The 19,115-nt window shown below is 37.1% G+C and overlaps 1 protein-coding gene across 2 annotated transcripts; it reads right to left on the reverse strand.

Moving 5' to 3' along the window:
- Positions 1-1,234: 1,234 nt before the first annotated feature.
- LOC124158904 (ran GTPase-activating protein 1) lies at positions 1,235-19,005 on the reverse strand. Of its 2 annotated transcripts, none has more exons than XM_046534316.1 (12): positions 18,794-19,005; positions 18,491-18,678; positions 18,220-18,399; positions 17,594-17,728; positions 17,411-17,511; positions 16,621-16,798; positions 15,817-16,019; positions 13,366-13,543; positions 11,632-11,727; positions 8,717-8,968; positions 7,257-7,384; positions 1,235-1,377 (listed from the first exon to the last, which is right to left on the reverse strand). In XM_046534316.1, the coding sequence occupies exons 1-12, from the start codon at positions 18,897-18,899 to the stop codon at positions 1,308-1,310; spliced, it is 1,815 nt and encodes a 604-aa protein (XP_046390272.1). In that variant the 5' UTR covers positions 18,900-19,005; the 3' UTR covers positions 1,235-1,307. The 2 variants fall into 2 exon arrangements, with proteins under 2 accessions (XP_046390272.1, XP_046390270.1); XM_046534314.1 differs by having other exon boundaries at positions 7,257-7,387.
- Positions 19,006-19,115: the final 110 nt, after the last annotated feature.

Here is a 19,115-nt window from a genome sequence, read left to right on the forward strand (position 1 = left end):
TAACTATAATTTCACCTGCATTCACCAGGTGAAATTCTAGTTACCATTGATAAGATAAATATGAATCTTCCCCACCTTTCCGTACTAACTTAAAATATCCTGGGTATGCCCAAGTCAACATATACCCTGAATGAAGGAATAAAAACAATGTTCTATGGCATAATTATGCACGCTGAGTGGCACCAGGATAATGCTTATTCATATCATCGGTAAAGACCAAATGAAGAGCACAAGAAGAGGTGAGAACAAGCACCTACCAACTATAGGCAGGGTCTGTAATTGAGGATCCTGACACCAATTAATGAATTTACAATCCAAAAGTAAGGAAATTAAGATTTCATACTCCAATCATAGCAATATTTGTAAAAATGTCAAGAAGGAGACTGGCGTATTTGTATGTGGGTAATAATTTCCCTAGAAATTATATAGGTAGACATAAACATAAATACATATATGTATGTCTGCAGTGCTGTAGTTGGGCCGGTACAGTGTACCCCCTAAAATCCAAAATCGTTTTAAGCGTACCGGTTAAAATACCTTTTTAAATCTGTAAAAAATAATCCAACAGTAAATTGACCAATGGATTTCAGAAAAAAAAAATTGGAAATGATTATTTACTTGTTCAGAGTTATCTCGTGGCATAACTCGGAACTAATATAACAGGTGGAGTTTGACATTTCAATCGTGCCCGGATGTATAATAATATGTTCAGCTGTTGGAATTTTCGTTGAGTACCGCCTAAATTTTTTTCCCAACTACAGCATTGTATGTATGTGTATATATAATTTCTGACAAATGATTTCAAAATACACTGTAACATAACTGACATGTTAAGTCATTTTTCCCTCAAAATTGACAGGAACGGCTGTATACATCTCAATCTATAAATTATTCATTATTCGTGGCTATAGTAGAATTCAGAGAGATAATGTAAGTTGTGCAAAGCAGGGATAACTGGCAAGTAGAAAAAATAAAAAGGCCATTTTCTTAGTTGTTCAATGATAAAAAGTTTCTAAAAAAATAAATAAATTTATTTCAAGTGTGCCTGTCATGTAAAACACCTTCCAATAGCGTTTGTTAATCCCAAAATTTACCTCACAATAATTTCCATGATTTCCAGAATTTGTTGAAGATATTATCGTGAAAAAAAGTCATTCAAAGAATAAATAAGGCAATTTTAACATATTCACCCTCACTTCAATCTCCCAAGTTGATTTTGTAATGAATCAATACATAAGAGGAAAGATGTCAAGACAATTTTATGTACTTTAAGAAAATTACAAAAAATTTAATATATCTAAAATAAATTAAATGCTGTAAAATACAGTCATAAGTTTGTGTTTGGATTTTTGATGAGAAGGAACCACTGGATTGAACCTGAAAGAAAAATGAGAAGCACATGAGAGTCTACTTCTACAGCTAATGATAATACCAGTATGTATATTCCATAAAACCATCATTTTCCCCAAGTTAATAGTGCTTCTATGTATTTCTATTTTACACCAAGTCGGCGTGCATACAGGAATAAAAAATAATTCATTATGTATTAATCAATAAGGTGATTTCTTCTAAGTTATACAGTCAAATACCTACATGATAAACCAGTATTATAACCTAAGGCAGAATAGTTTTAGAGTCACATTTTTCCCCAATTCTGGAGCAAAAGATCTCAAAAAGGCACAAAATTAGAGGCAAAGCATTGCCAAAACAAAGAGAAAAAAAATGATTCATTACAATGATAAAGATGATCTCATTTCAGGTAATAATACTGAATGCATAATAACCAGAGTCAATTCAAGGTATTTCTCCATTAACAGCTGCCATATTGGAGATTAATTACGAAATACAATATAAAAATGAATACTGTAGAGAAATAGGTGCGAAGAAGAAAAAAAGTACACAGAGAAACAAGTTACTTCCTTTAGTGCTGCAAAGTATTGGTTGTAGGCTAAGGTTACTGTGGCAACAACGCTTGCCAGTTTTTTTTGCTGTTGTTGTATAAATTCATAGCAAGGGTTATTTATTTTTAAAAGGAGACTGTGAGTTTCATTCTCCCATGTGTTTGTTTTCCTTGTTTATTTATTTATATTTTACATTTCTTTGGTGGTGTGATGTGCATTAGCACAGTGTTAACATTAGTGTGAATTAGTGATGTGTTTGAAATGATTTGAAAAACGCGCGCCAGACGGGCAATGAAGTGAAGTAAGAAAAAATGAAATGAAGTATTCCAAAAACCTGGCGCTGAGGTAGTAAACCACTTGCGGTTTCCCCATTCCCCCCTTTTTCCCGGGAACCACAGACAGAAGCAGGGTAGGCATCCCCCGAGTTACGTAAGAGATGCGTTCCGGCAGACTCTGCGTAAGTCGAAATTTACGTAAGTCGAACCTTTGCGTTAGTGCTTCAGAGATTGCGATTGGCGCGGTGAAATTCTCAGCAGAGAAATGCGCGGCAAATTCTCGGTTAAGTCTCATTCAATTCACTACGATATTCATGAACTCTACCGCGTATTCTTACGTTATTAGTTACAAAATCCATAAACATTAATATAGTCTGAGAGTTACATCTCGAGCATTGACAATCAAAATGCGTAATATTATTCCCAGAGTTGACCGATCGCGTGGATTCGGGAAAGTACGGAATCTCAACGCTACATTACTAAACTGAATACTTAAATTGATTCATTATATTATACTGCGATCTAAGGGCCCAAAGAATGCATCGTCTACCTACCTATAATCATTATATCTTCTGCCTTTTATATATTACGTTGATCGATGAATCTGGTGTTTTCACTGTCACAGTTAATACACATAGGAAGAGTGTCTAGGATTACGAGCAAATAACACACATAAAATACCAGTAAATTACTATATTCTTATATACACTCACACGCACATACACTCAATCTTTCACGCACGGAAACATACTTTCATTCTCTCATATCTCAATAAATAACGTGAAAATATCATCATTTGAATATTTACTTCGCTGGAAACATCGAAGAGTATTTCCAAAGCACGAAGGTAATCAAAAGTGAGCTTTTATTCAGCCAACTCCGTCATTGACGTGCAACAAAGTTACTGGGGAAAAGCTTTCAATGACGCAATATTTATTTACAGTTGCACACAATATGAGAGAACGAGAAAATGCAGCTCAATAAAATTTTCTGCCAGAAACATGCACACAATTATGCAATTAATATCGTGTGTCAACTTTTTATTAACTTTTTTGCGGCGTTCATTGCCAACACTCAAAATTTCAATGCCGTTACGTGGGTACTAAACAATTCTTTTCCGCAATAAAGATTTCTGCTTGAACTACATGTTCTTTTAATTCCACAGATGGAAATGTCCAAACTTAAGGATACAATTTCTAAATAGTTGAAAGTCGGAGTTCGGGTGTGCATGCTGTATTACAAGTTGTATCGTACAGGAATGAGCGCAACCACATCCATAGCTAGAACTGCAAATTTTCACGTTGATTGCTGACTTGGGATTTATAAGCGATTTTTCTTCTTCAGAAATTAATGAAAATTCCTTCGAGGAATGACAAAAATGGGTCACTTTGTTATTTTTAGCTCGTCAAAAACTCGATAACTATTCGATATTTTTTCTACCATAGGTTGTACGAGCGAATATCTGCTTCTTCGCGCTCGCATACGAAAATTAACGTAATCATTTGAAATACGGTTATCGCTTACGTAAGTACGGATTTACGTAAGTCGAGACATACGTAACTCGGGGGATGCCTGTATAGTCAAGGCGAAGCATATACGCTGTAGAGAGTTGCAACCATGGAGTCGAAGCCGGAGCAGGAGCCAAGGACGAGCCATGCTAGTCTATTCACCAGCACATGGCCGGGTCATCCTAATTCTCACGGGAGCCTGATATCTGGGTTCACTCATGAATCGCTCAAGGAGGGCAGGTCAAGCTGCCCACTGCCAGATAGCCCATGCCGGAATCTGGAAGGTGTCAACAAGTCTGCTGCCACACCTTCGTCGAGGCCCACAAGCAACTACCACATCCTTGACTGCATCATCGACTCCTAAAGTAAGACCGGAGGAGACATTCCCATTCAACAAACCCCCGAGTCCCTCCCATTTCATTTTCCATCAGCGCACATGTGGTTAATTTTCACAAAGAGAGACTTAACTTTTGCAGTGCCACGTTTTTTTTGTTTGAAAGAGTCTATACAGTGTTGGCAATACTTAAATAATTTGTACAGAAGAGACTAATAGCTAAAAGTTATTTGCGTTTTATAATTGCTGGATATTGAGATTTTCATTTTCTTTGACAAGTTTTTTTTTGTTTTCTTAATGGTCACGTATTTCATTGATGTGGATTTTTTTGTCAATAGATATAAGTCCCCTTACTAACCAATATATGAATAAACCTTGCTTGTTAAATTATCAATGTGTTTTGGGATTCAATTTGAGAATGGAGGTTTCCTTGTTTCCCATCTATCGCTTCGTTAGTCCTATGCACTCACTTATTTTTACATCGCCCCACCCTGAGGTATCATGCTTGAAAAGCCGACGGTCACAAAGCAAAGAAGGGTGAGGAAGAGATCTGAAGAATGGTAAGAAACTCAATACTTTGAATTCAAAATTCTAGGTTCAACAGGGAAAGGGGATAGAACAAAGTGACTATAAACATTTACCACGTAAGCTAACCCTGAGAAGAGAATTACTTTAACAACACTGACATGACAGCAATCACGTATCAAACTAAGAAGCCTGGAAAAGTACTTCAATTTATTTAACGGATGGATATCAAAAACATAGCCATAGATTAAAGGGTTTTTGGGAGTTATCAATGACTACATCACAGAAAAATACAGTGGAAGCTTGGTTAAACAAGGGCTTATAATCTGAAGAAAATTGGGCACTCTTGATACCTAAATGCAAAGGATTAAGCCCATCAATGTTCACTTTTAATTACTGCTTTTATTAAGCATCGGTGCTATTTTACAGAGGAACAAGATCTGCATCTACATTACACTGCTATTTGTACATAATTTTGTGAATGAAATATCGCAAAACATTAGGCAATCATTTTCAAAAACCATTCTATCCTCGTTTATCTGGCTGGATGATTTTCGGCCTTGCACCTATTCTCCACTGTACATTCAGATAGCAGTACTACAACATAATGCAATCTAACGATAAATGCACCAGGGAAAGATATAAATATGTGAACCTGAACATGTAGATGTATTATTCGTGCTGGAAACGGCTCTCTAATTACACCATGGATTTAAACAGCATGAATTATTACAGCCACAATAAAACAGCAACCAAGATTTTTACTTGAGGGTCAATCCATTTCAAATCACCCAGGTAAGGTTGCTCCACATTTAATATTTTCCTGATTTTTTTATCATGTCTTACTTACAAGTAGACAATCACAAAACGCTATTTGAAAAAATTAACTATAAGCCATACTTTTTTTGGCAGCCATTTTTAAATGGGTATACTTTTTTTGGCAGCCATTTTTAAAAGGGTACAGTAAAAAAATCTTGGCGTAAAAACCCGGGAAAAATTTCTCAATACTAACTTTTTAACACCATAAATTCTTATGAAGGAAATGAGACTCACCAATAAAATTTTATTTCTAAGTTGAATACTTAAAGAGCTACTCGCAGTACAATTTTTAGTGTTGAGAATGCCCTCATTTTTTTCTAGAGCTTGTTATTAATCTTTAAAGGGACTGAAGGTAAACAAGTGAAAATTTTGCAAAAGTTTCTTTACACATATATAAATATCTAAAAAAAAAAAATTATGGCTGAGACTCTACTACATTTAGAGTTGCGGAGCAGGGAAAATCAGTAAAAATGCAACCATTCTACACGCTCCTGTAGTGCAAACAAGGGCTTGTGCAGCACAATTCAGCACGCAAGGGCTTGATTAAATAATTAATGTAACAATAGTAACGTTTAAATTGGAATTACGTTTCCAATGAAAATTTATTTAAATATAGAAATATTTTGCATTTTCAGCATCGTGACCACCATCTGTTGCAAACATTTTGTACTGCAGCTCACCCCCGCAAGTGCATTGCGGGTACAACAGATGGCAGTCATGAAGCAGACCATGCAAAATATTTCTATTTTTAAATAATATTCATTATAAATGTAATTTTAATAGTTCCAGCGCATTTTTTTTGGCTCCATCCACATCGCACGCACAGCTAGAACAGTTTGTCACAATCGTAAGTTGACACACAATTGTGAGGCAGTGTTGCATTCTCCAGGATAACTGTACTCCTCATTGCCTTGCATAGGTTTATCAACTTATGAGCAAGGTCTTGGAACGCATCTTGTTCGTATATTGAGGACCTACAGTATCCGAGAATATATCAATCCTTGATTGCTTCATGCCACGGTACCACCTACTTGACTCAAAATTTCGAGTACTCGCACATCCCTACGTACAATATTATTTCAATTTGAAGCTGGTTTTGCATGAAAAACTATCTATTAACTAAACTATTAAAATTAAAAACTATTATATCCACTACACTTTTGTCATAGCAATACATGAAGAAGTGAGTATGTATAGTAACATGCATGGGTGTTAATCCATGAACACCCAAGGCAGTAATTCCATCAAAACAATATTTTGAATATACAAGGATTTAAATATAATACTGCTATATGGGAATCCACAGCAAAAAATCCACAGAGAAAAAAATCATTCGCCTTGACCGGGATTTGAACCCGGATCTCACGATTTCCAGTCGAGTGCTTTAGCCAGTTAAGCTACCGAGGCGTCATTCTCCCCCGTGGGTATTTGCTTAGCTCCCCTGTGGATAGCTTAACTGGCTAAAGCACTCGACTGGAAATCGAAGGATTTGGTTTGAATCCCGGTCAAGGCAAATGATTTTTTTCTCTGTGGATTTTTCGCACAACTTGTGCATTGCAGGTGACTCCGTAAAGTTATGACTCTGGCTAGTCCAGGTATACTTAAAATCATCTAACTTGACACACTGTTTACTACCCAGATCAGATTTTGAATCCAGTTCAAGTCAAAAGATTTTTAAACTAGGAAATTCCTCAACTGGAATATTACTTAATCACATATATCCTTGACAATTTTAATTGCTACTGAAATCGGGTGACTCCAACTAGTATGTCAACAATAAGGGGATTTGACTGGAACGAACTGGACCAGAAGAATTAGTACAGCCCATTTATTTTTTGGACAGCCCTATTATTAAAGTAATAAATTATATTGGCATAATTAAATTTATACTTACTTTCCCAAGAAGCATTCAAGAGCATCTTTTGTGCTTCGAGGAAAATTAGGGAGCCTCAATGCTTTTTCCAAAGAGGCCATTATTCCGTCCAAGTTCCATTTTGTACCCTTCCTCTTCTTATCTTCACTCTGCTGGTAAGTAAAACAGTAAGACACAATTCAAAAGGAGATCATAGTTCAAACAAAGTGACACTGCTTATTGTTTACCATAAAATTCACTATTTATACTGCCCATGAAGCAAAATGTTATTTTAAGGAGGTCTATTGAAAAAAGCTTAAGAAAATTGTAATATTCACTAATTAATATGTTAGTACGGTAGTTGGATTGAGATACCCTGTAAAATAGTAGCCAATAGGCTTTATGAATAAAAAAATCAGCGGCGGCGGCTTATGCCAAGCAAGTATCAACTTTCTCAAGGGTTGCATTGATGAAACTGGGCTATGCAAATGGGAATGTGTCTAACTATTCATTATTGATGCAGATGCGTGTTAGTCTATGAAAAAAGTTACATAAAATAAAACCCGCTCTCTGCGAGTACTTATGAGAAACTTTTTTTTCATAGGCAAACTCGCACTCTGCACATTTTTACTATCATCAGACTTCAAATATCATTCGAAAATAAGAAATATATATTTCGATTTATTAAATGTTGAAATTGGTGGTCCAGCTGGATTCTCCGATGGTGATTAATAATCCCAATAGTTTGATTTGGCGTGACCAGCGGTTAATAAAAGAACGAAAAAAGCATGCTTTGCTTCCTGATCCTGTGGTTTCCAATTTTCTTTCTCTGAGAGTTGCTCATGAACATGCGCCATTTCAGGCTTTGTTGGTTTGCCGCTCTTACCAACATTTTCATGTTTCCGAGACCGCTTAGGTATGTTCGTCGCAGCACTTGTGTGCTGTGCGTATCCTCCCCGAGGGCAAGGCTGACACTGCGACCGCTTAGGTGTGTGGCGGCCTTTATGCCCCAAGCTTATAGTCTATGCTCAAAGCATTTTTCTTCCTGGAATCCATGGAATCTGAATTGACTTTAGGCGATCGATTATCAATTACGATTCTGTGCCCGAGAATCGGTGGAATCGAGAATCGACATTTGGAATCGACTCATCCCTATTAAGGATAGATTTCTACTTGAGCATTTGTGCGCAAAAATGATTGGACATTGATAGAGCTCCTTTCATCTTGAAGTGAATATAATATTGCCAAAATTGTTTTTCAAGTTAAAAATATAAAATGTATCTTCCAGAAGGACCTACTTTGTTATAATGGAGACTCCTTTCAGTATACTTTTGTTATCAGCAGGACTTTAACAGGGCAAAAAAGACTTTTTTTTTTAACTCGGAACAGACTTCAATTTGTTAAAAGCAGGTCATTGCTTTAAGTGAGCTGCACCATACTACAATGATCAGTGCATAGATAAAAATATATAAATACAACAATAGAAATACCATACCCCTCACCTTAATGAGACCCATGTGCACTAGCAGGCAATTTGTTAGAACAGATACTTTGTCAGATTCTATAGCCCAACGGAACAACTCTTCATACAAAGCTGTGGTACAGGATAACACTTCACACGAAGAGTCATTCTTCGAAGTGGCATGACCAAGTTGATTCTCTCCAGCAAGAGAGGACACCTTCATGACTATCTCGAGAGCATCTTCCAGGTACTTCTCCTTGTCCTCATCACTTCCTTCAGACTTTGGCTGGCCCTTAATAAATGATGGGAAAATACCTTTATATAAACTCTAAGAATCAAAATGCAGAAAACTAATTTAGAGCTATGCGAACACCAAGATTTCAGCTTAAATTTTAGAAGAGTTGCCCTAAAACTAACAAGTATTGAGTCCAATAGTAATACACCCATGCTTCGCTTAGTCCAATTTAAATATAGCACAAATTCGTTCCACAGGAAACATCCCAATGCTGCTTAGCCTAATAAAGTGTGAATTTGCATTACATACACTTAAAATTGCTCTCAATTAATGCATATTAATAGCATTGCTTTCCTTAAATCTTCTTTGTTTATATATATTCGTCGAAATCCATTGGCACACAATGGCCAAAAGTATTACATCATTTGGTCTGGATAGCTGACCTACCGAAGTAATTTATCTAACAGAATGACATTAGTTAATTTAGATCATGAATTCAGTTTGGAGCTAGCGGAAATGAGTTTTTTTTAAAAGTAATATGGTTTGAGATGTAACTTTTGTCGTCATAGGTTCTCAGGTGAATAGACTTCCAAGGAGAGGGTCCACCCTAAAGCCTTCAAGGTCATAGGTATTCATGGGGGAGAAATGGAGCGGTGGCTGAGTTGCATATGAATACCATCAGCACGTAAAAGGATCCGATAGTCTCAAACACATTGGCTTCATTCCCTCCCAGCAGTCATAGGCCCTCTGTGCCTCAAGAATACAGTGTGGCAGTTGTTCTGCAGTAGAAGGTGATTTTGATAGAGCTATATCGAGTAAAAACAAACGAACAACAGCAAACATAGAAATGCAGATAGAAAAATAATAAAGTTACCAAGAAAAAGCATAAACCTAGAAGAAAAATTAAAAGTGATCAATTGCTTTGACAATGGAGAGTGTCAAAGCGATATTGTGCATAAGGCTAAACTCACAACGTCTTATTCTGGATAAAGACGAATGTTACAGTGACATCAGCAACACCAACTTCAACCCATACGTGAAGTTCACGGCTGGTAAAAACAGAAAGACTTCTAACTACCTGGATTTATATTAAATGGTCAAATGATGTTCCTTTATCTTGGGCAGTTACGTGCGCAAAAGCTGTGGGTTTATATGAATCTGTAAAAGAAGGCAAGGGTGGTAATCACTCCGAAACATTTAGTGAAAGCTTTGGTTGGTTCCAGAATTTTAAATGGCAAGCAGGTATTTACAGTGCGGCAATATCAGATGAATCTGCAAGTGCTGATAGTGCAGTCGCTGCAATATTTTCAGATGAGCTCCAAGCTGTGATTAAAAGTGGCTCCTTTCGCCTGAACTAGTTTTCAATGTTGACGAGACAAGATTGTTTTTAGAAAAAAAATGCAAACCTGTTCATTCATTTACAGGGAAGAAAAACCCGGGCCAGGTTTCAAGGCATTTAAAGACTGTTTCATGTAGCTGCTAATGCCTCGGGGGACTTCAAATTAAAGCCAGTCATTCAAAAACTCTGCGAGAAATGAAATGGCATTCAAAGTACCATTTTCCCGTCATTTGGATGAGCAACAAAAGGGCCTGGGTGATACAATAATTGTTTTTACACTGGTTTGAAAATTTGTCAACTACCGGCAATGCATTACAATCCCCATGGCATGCATTTCTTCCTTGATCTAAGCCCACCCGTATGAAAGGAGGTAACTTCAAAAGCACTTTTTTTTTAACAAGCAAAGTCTTTAAATGGGTGCCTGTTATAACACCTATGCTACCGGGAACGCATCCCTATTCCCAGTGTTTCTCAAATAACACAAGACAAGATCCCTCACCTCAAACAATCGGAGGTTTATAGAATCAAGTGCAACAACTGTAATAAAGTGTACATCGGTCAGACAGGCAGGAGCTTCGATACACGCATGAAAGAGCACAGGAAATGCTGGGAGAAAGGAGATACCACCTCTCTCGTGGCGAAACATCTCCTGGAGGAAAAACATTCTTGCGAGTTTGACCCGGAGATCGTCCACGTGGAGATGAAAGGCCGAAGATTGGACACTTTGGAGAAATTGGAAATTGTGCAAGGAGGCATTTCACTGATGAATGAACAACTATTTTTTGGACATTCTCCACTCCTGGCCATACCATTCCCGAAGCGCTCCACCCAATGACACATACCCTTCCCCAACTTCCCCTTCCACCTGTCACCCATCCGTTCTATATAAATACAACCCCAAAACCAACCATTCATCATTGTACTTGATAATGACCTAACGGTCGAAACGCGTTGTACGGAAAATAAACCTGTGGAATATTGCCATCTTTGTGTTATTTTTAAAACAAATTCCATTAGCGCAAAGATCCCAAGGTACGCATCCCTTGCGCTGAGCAAGCCGTAAGTGTATAAGATTTAGTAAAGCTACATTCATAAGTACAACTAGACACTGTTAATTACAGACAGCAGACATTGTTACTTGTGCAACATCATAAAATAACCCCCAGCCTTGACATTGAATTTATATCACTTTGTCCTATTACTAGAATTTTTGCCTCTTGAGGGGCCCTTTTAATCAACTGCCCCATTGTGGCTGTGCCACTGTAGGTGACAATTCCCTAGGAATAGCCATACCAGAAGAACTTTTCGCCCAACAGGAATGAACCAATTTTCATTGTTCTCCACCCACCAAAACCACACACTATAGAATATGAAGTCATACCATTTTTATCCTATCCAGAAGTACGGTTTTCCTCTCCTTGCCAAGTGAAACAAAAGAAGACGGAATTGGAGAGCCAAGAAACTGCTCAACTGACATCTAGAAGAAAGAGGAAAAATTAGAATTAATTAACAAAACGTATTGTACACATGATAAAAAATCAACTCATTCTTTGAAAAAATGTAAAGCGAAATTGGTTGGTATGTATCACCATCTGAAATTAAGGAAACCCAGGTAAAGTCTCCAATTTACAATCCACATTGGATTTTGATAACGCATTAATATCCATAATACTGGATTGCTGACTTAAAGATTTCACAGCTTTAGATGGTGCTGAGACTATTAGCAACTCCAGCACATACATGTATATACAAAGATATAAACTTAAGGTGCCGTGTGAATGAAACGGCGCATTAAGTGCAAACATGGAAATCAATTCACAGGTAAGGAAAGAAAGGGATAGGAACATATATAATGGAAAAAGGACAACGGTGCTGTGGTAGATGGAAACCACAGCACCATACTCCTCGTCCTTTTTTCCATTATATGTTCCTATCCCTTTCTTTCCTTACCTGTGAATTTATTTACTTATATGGGTTTTTATAATTTAATTATTCACAAAATATGAACAAACAATCCAAGCACAAACTCTTCTTGGGATACTACGTGGGTAAGATTTTGTAAGAGTGCCGATGTTTCAGGTACCGACTCGTTACCCATTCTCACGGCTACTGAAGAGAAGAGTTTACACATATTGTTCGCCGGGAAAGTGTAAAATCTTACAATCCAAGCACACTTATCCAGTGTCTTAGAAATATGGGCAAAATTGGGTATGAATGCTCAACCTTCAATTCAAACATGTATAATCCACAATTGTACAATGCAATTAGTCCTTGAAAATTGAGATGCATGGAACACATGAGAGAGCTGTTAATACAAGTAACAATATAATCTAGGAAAGGCCTAATCCTTAAATATTAAACTAACTTAACATCTTAAATAGTGTATTATGAGGGAAAAAGTATACCAAACAAAGCCATAGTTTATCAACAAGAAAATTACTTTCCTCTCTTATTTTATTCAATATTAATCTTGGGCTTAATTTAAAATGAGAAAAATCTTTTTTTCAGTTGGTGATAGAACACCGCCATCTTAGCCACCCCAAATGCTGGTCACCAGAATAGTGGTAGAGAAGTTTATCCTTAACTTATGGCTTTGAGAAAATCTATATAGCATCCTTAGGTTTCAAGTTCCAAGGTTGACTCTGAGTGGATCATTGAACCTCCTCATACAGCAAAAAAAAGGTCCTAGTCCTGAAGAAAAAAGAGGACCATGAAGACAAATAAAGTTCAAATGAATGTTTTAAAGGCAGTATATAAGTCTGGTGGAAAAATTCAATTATGAAAGAAAAAATATTTGCATTTTCCACCAATTTTTTAAAAGAGGAATCTTTAAAAGACCACTCATCCGTGCATAATTGAATGCACAATCACTCTGGTGACCAGCACATATACACTCATGGCAGGCACGCTGCCTGTATTCCAAATTTGAAGTGTATAGTGAGAAGATGATAGAGAGCATTTCAATTTCCCTCATCGAAAATTAGGCCTAACTATAATATGCCCTCAGAAAGGTAACCAATGTTCTCGCGGATTGACTGAGTTTGTACAAACTTTGTTGGTATACTCTTTTTCTCCCTTAGTGACTATTCAATGCAGCACTGATTACTCATCTTACATTTGCAGGTGCAACCTCCTTCTTTTTCAAGGGCTTCTCTTCATCCTTCTTCTCCGTCTGTGACTCATCCTTCTCATCTCCACTCTCTTCTTCCTCTTCTGCTTCTTCTTCTTCCTCCTCCTCTTCTTCTTCACCTCCTGAGTTTTCTTCGTCGTCATCATCTTCCCCTTCATCATCTCTGTCAAAATCATTGAAATGAGAAACTCATTACGATATCCAAATTCAATATTTCATGGTGTCCAGTCAATCAAATCAGAAAAATTCATGCAGAGTTTTCGGTTTTCAAGGAAATTTTACAGAATTCCATGTTAGTCTTACATAATTACTTTAGATACTTTAACCCTTTCGAGACGGCGGAGTTAATGTGTACTGAGCCCCAAGAGACTTCTTTCTCGTGGTATGGGGCATTTTTGGAGGACATTCGTTAAGAAGGGTCTCGCGGAACCTTTTTCGACCCCTCCCCGCTGGAACTCCGCATTATCTTGGACTCCAAAAGTAGTTGTGTTCCCTCATTTCTGGGTTTACGACCATACCTGCGGCATTGGTTCGCGGTCAACTTATGTATTGCTTATATGTATTTAGCAAATGGATAATTGTTGCTTGCCCGTAAATTGCAGACTTCGAATTGAATTCCTCATTTTTTTCTGAGCATTGTCAAATTTTAAACGAAGTTCTAAGGTCAATATTAACGCTTTTAATGCAGCAACAATTTCCATGTTAATGTTTATACATAACTCAAGATATAAGTTAATATGTATCATATAATTTAGTTTAAAAATTGTAAACGCTGCTCAAAAGACAAATAATTCAATTCTTAGTTTATTTTTTATGAGAAATGAACTAATATTTATTTCGAAAACTGACGGGATAAACAATTGTACGACCGCTGTCCCTTACCGCTAAGAGGGGTTATACCTGCTCCCGGATTCCGAGGGTAAATCCTAAACTCCGCAGGGTTGGGTCCCGAGACAAAGACGACATAAACCCGCGACCGTCCTAGAAGGGGGAGAGCTAGAAAACGTATATACACGGCTTTCGTTAGCCTGGCCAGGAAAATCTCACGTGCAAATATATGGCCGTCGTCTCCCGGGTCAGGAAACGTCCACACGCATATATACGTGTATAGTAGGGAAAAGGTTAATTAAAAATTTTTAAACACATAAAATGACTTTTATACTTTTACATCATATTATATTAATGTATTTAGGAGGACAGGAAATAGGTTAGTCAGCACACATTGTACAGCAAACTACCGATTATCCGTCTCGTGGCTTATGTGTCTTCATCCATGTTGTGGCTTATCCGGGCATGAGTTTTACACTTTGATGTTTTCTGTGCCCTTTATCAAAAAAATTTAATCGGATGCAAAAGCACCAGGATATTTTCATTTTAATGTAAGGCTACACCGGTATTTCCATGGGAGTGCTTTTCGTAAAATGGAAATATTTTATTTACTTTTTAAAAGGGAATGTTTCAAGTTTACTTGCACGACTGATCTAGCATGCAGATGACGATTAGCAGCAGGAAAAAAAAACTCTTGATTAATGTTAGAAGATTTTTCATAAGTTAACCAATCGAAAATTATGAGAAATGTCCTACGATCTATAGTTGTATATTTCATATCGCAAATGCTCAATCATTGCCATGGCCTTGCATTCGTTTCCTTGAATACGGCCCAAAGGAACTGGAGATTTCGTTGCACTCTGACATATTTATGCACTGACTAATCAAGGTCAAACTGGAGACGATGGGAATTGAAGGGAAGGCAGCGAGGGAAGTGGAAGTCGATATAGCATGAATCATAGCCAGGCACTTGCCTGCTTAGACAAATGTCAAAAGTCATATCCCACTGCTGCGCGATGGAGTGACCATGTGCCTATTACCCTCATGGAAGCTCCATGTTCATGTTATCTAAACATCACGGTACACGATCGCGCTCAATAATCACGGAACTGAATCCCGCAGCAGTTGCATACCAGGCAACTTGTGCAAGATGCAACTACGCAGCCTGGTGCCTGACAGTGTAGTTTTTCTGAATTACATGGTCCCTCCCGCCGTCGCTCTTTGAATCATTTCCGATACCACAGCTATATGTCGTTCCCACAATTGTCAAACATTGCGCCAAAATCACTCCATAAGTCGGTATACATAATGATTGGCTGATATGCGCTTTAAGTGACGGTTTCAGCAACGGAAAAAGTGGCCAGATAAGTGATGAAAAAAGTGATGGGAATCCTCATCATTGGAGTGATCGCGAAAAACAATTGCGTGCGACGATCATTTCCATGTGATCACTGGAGTGTTAACTTGAAAATAAAAAATAACAATGATCGTGTGATTCAGGCTTAAGAAAGAAGCTTTCTCAACAAGGTGTTCTGGAGATAGTAACAATATGACATCTGTTTCTGCTTCAGTTGTTAAGGTAGAGCATGATGAAATTAAAGAACTTACTCCACTCTGAGAATGTCACTTTGGTCTCCTAATAAGCTCTGCATCTGCTTGATACCTTCCTCGCCAAACTGATTTCCATTCAGATCCAGTACTCTTAAGGACAAATTTGCACTCCCTGCATTTTCAGTCGCAGAAGAGAGCAGAGCTTTCACTAACTTCAAACCGGCACTCGCTTTAATTTCATTGGAGTCCATATACAGTTCCTGCAAGATAGAATTGACAGTATACAATACTTAAAGAATAATTCGAGATAAGAACAGCTTCCTTCTTCTCCACCAATACAGCTGGTAAGTTGAATTGGTAAAATCGAGATCATGTGAAACCAATAAATAAAATTATAAAAATACTAAGTTGATAATGGGTTCCATAAGTGAACTCCAATAAGATTATATTTGGCTTGCATATAATATTCCAAACTTCACTTATTAGAAGAAAAATACATGAATGTTATATTAACCCTTATACTATTTTTTTCTATACTAGCTTATTTTGAGTGGGACAATGGAAGACTGCCCTACCTGTTGACAGGAAATTTGAAATATATCACATGATTATGTTAAGTACTTCATCTTATTCATGCATCTAGATTTTTTCTCAATGGGGAGGATATATTTGGGGCTAAAAACCATGGAAGAATCATATTGGTTCATATTTCTTTAAGTTAGAATAATAAAAATTTCATATTATTACAGTCAACACTTGAGTCAAGAAAATGAGACCCAGCAGTTTTAGCACCATCAATGAGAGTTGATATATCCGATCTCTGGCAATAAAAAGATTATAAGAAATGGATGATCATCTGACCTCAAGTTCTTTGTTGTTTCCCCTTGACAAAGCTTCAGCAAGCACGACGGCACCACTTGTTTTCAATAAACAGTCCCCGAGATTTAGCTTTCGTAAGTGTTTCAGGTGAGGAAGCATGTTCGCAACATGAACAGCTCCCTTTTGACCACCAATTGTGTTGTCATTGAGATCAATAACCCTGTTGGAGAAAATGGAAGATGAATGATAATGGTATTCTATTCTCATGAGAAACATGCAAAAATTACTTATAAGCTATAATCCAAGATCATATTGATAAATATGACGTTTGGTGATATATTTTCAAGTGAAATTCTTTAACCATCAGACACAAAATATTGCCTACACAGTATTTACAATTATGACTGAAAAAATTCCATCAATGACAATTCTATTCATAGTGTGAAAAAACTATGGCTATGAAAAAAATATACTCAAGGTTTGCCAATTAAATACAGCAAAAATATCTCTGTGGCCAAAACAAAGAAGGTACATAACATAGAAAGTGAACAAAAGCAATTATGAGAGCCATAACATATGGCAATTTAGCTATCTTTCCTAATCTTCAAGGGTTTGACAACAGTAAAAAATTGCTAACAGAAAGAGGGTTATTGAAGGTAATGCTACCATCAATTTGAGATCAAGTTTAACTCAGTTCATAGAGTTTAACACGATTAGTACTTAAAGTTGCTCATGATAATCAACACCCACAAATTCCGAGATGACTGGTGAAGAGAAATATTTAAAAAAAATAAACCACTGCATACAAAAGCATTTGCATCAAAAGGCATACCTGAGGTTAGGATTGTCTATCAAAGCACCGGTCAAAACTGAAAGCCCCTGGTGATAAATGCCATTCATAGGCATTGATATTTCCTCTAATGTTTTCATTTCCTGTGAAGAAAGGAGAAAAAAATTATCAGAGTTTTAATATGTACTTCAACTTATAATGATATTACTAATGTTGTCGTCCCACCTTAAATACCCTAGCCAAAAGCTTAGCACCATCATTTTCCAGTCTATTTCGCCCAGCTACGAATACTTTCAACGCCATGGGTTTCCCCAACTTCTTGCTACTTTCTATAGCATCCAGGAGAGCATTAGATAAGAGCTGAAATAAAATGACCATGTATGTAAATAAGGGAAGACTTAAAATAAATACTGTTTAATTTGCCGGTAAACGTTAAAATTTTGTGTAAGTGTTAAGACACAGCTGTCATAAAAAGGTTTGCAAAGAAGAGGAGGAACAGACAGCAACAGAGGAAATGCAGTGAAGACCATTCAGGGAGAAATTAAAAGTATGAACGTAGAAAAACTAGCATTAATTCACACAGCAACTCACATAATAGATTAAGATATATACACGGAAAATTTGGTGACAACCCTGTGCACTGCCAAATAACTAAACTGCCTGTTCACTAGTAATATCATCATCACGTCAATCTCTGAAACCAACGACAACTCATACATCAAGGTGAGTAACACAATTACGAGCTATCTGATTTAATTAGCTACAGGAGACACCTCACCAAGACGTATTTATATTAAAATTCAGGTGGATAAAGAACCAATTCACTATTTAAATTAAAGAGGAAGGCAAACCTTTGCGCCCTGAATTCCCAAACCGTTGTTATTCAACTGAAGGACGTTGAGGGAATGGCACGATGGACTACGAATGAATTTCTCAAGCCCTGCCAATCCAACAGGCCCGAAGGCGTTGTCACTCAGGATCAATGTTGTCAATCTCGCACCGGCAGCGATGATTCCATCTCCAAGGTATTCCTAAGTAGCAATGCGAAGAATTAATTTCAGAAAAATTAACCAATGAATATGTGACCACGAGGTATATCATCATTCTCAATGGGCCACAAACCAAAGCTTTGGGTATCTCCGTTTTCATTCTACCACTGAACATGTTATTCCATTCTGCAATCTTGAATTCAGGTTTCGAGGATAATGCATTGCCAATCACTCTCGCAGCTTCCACACCGACAGTGTTACCTTCCAAATTGAGCTTTTCCATGTTCTGACAAGAAGTAATGGCATTAGCCACTTCCTCAGCTGTGTGGAAAACATTTCATATGCCTTACATTAGGGTGGATAATCAAAACATGCTAAATAGAAGATTTAAAATACACCGGCTTAATACCATACAGAGTGAACCGCCAAAACATACCATCTTTCTCGGTGTTGAGCTTCAGTTCCTTCCCAGCAAAAGATACACTACTAATATTAACTCTTCCCAAAATTTTGGTGAGGTCATCCACATCATTGACGGACATTTTGGCAGAATACACACAAAATTACAAAAGTGTCCGGCACAATGTGCACAATATTTCAAACACCTACGATGGAAATTAGACGTTAATTTTCTCTTTCGATATATCGATACCCATCGAAATGAACGAGAAATTCCCGCAAAATTTTAAATTACACAAATATCTACTTTGATGCGTACTAATTGAGTAATTCTTTGAATTATTCAAAATTTAATTTTA

The sequence above is a fragment of the Ischnura elegans genome, chromosome 5, assembly GCF_921293095.1.
Source record: "Ischnura elegans chromosome 5, ioIscEleg1.1, whole genome shotgun sequence".
NCBI lineage: Eukaryota > Metazoa > Arthropoda > Insecta > Odonata > Coenagrionidae > Ischnura > Ischnura elegans.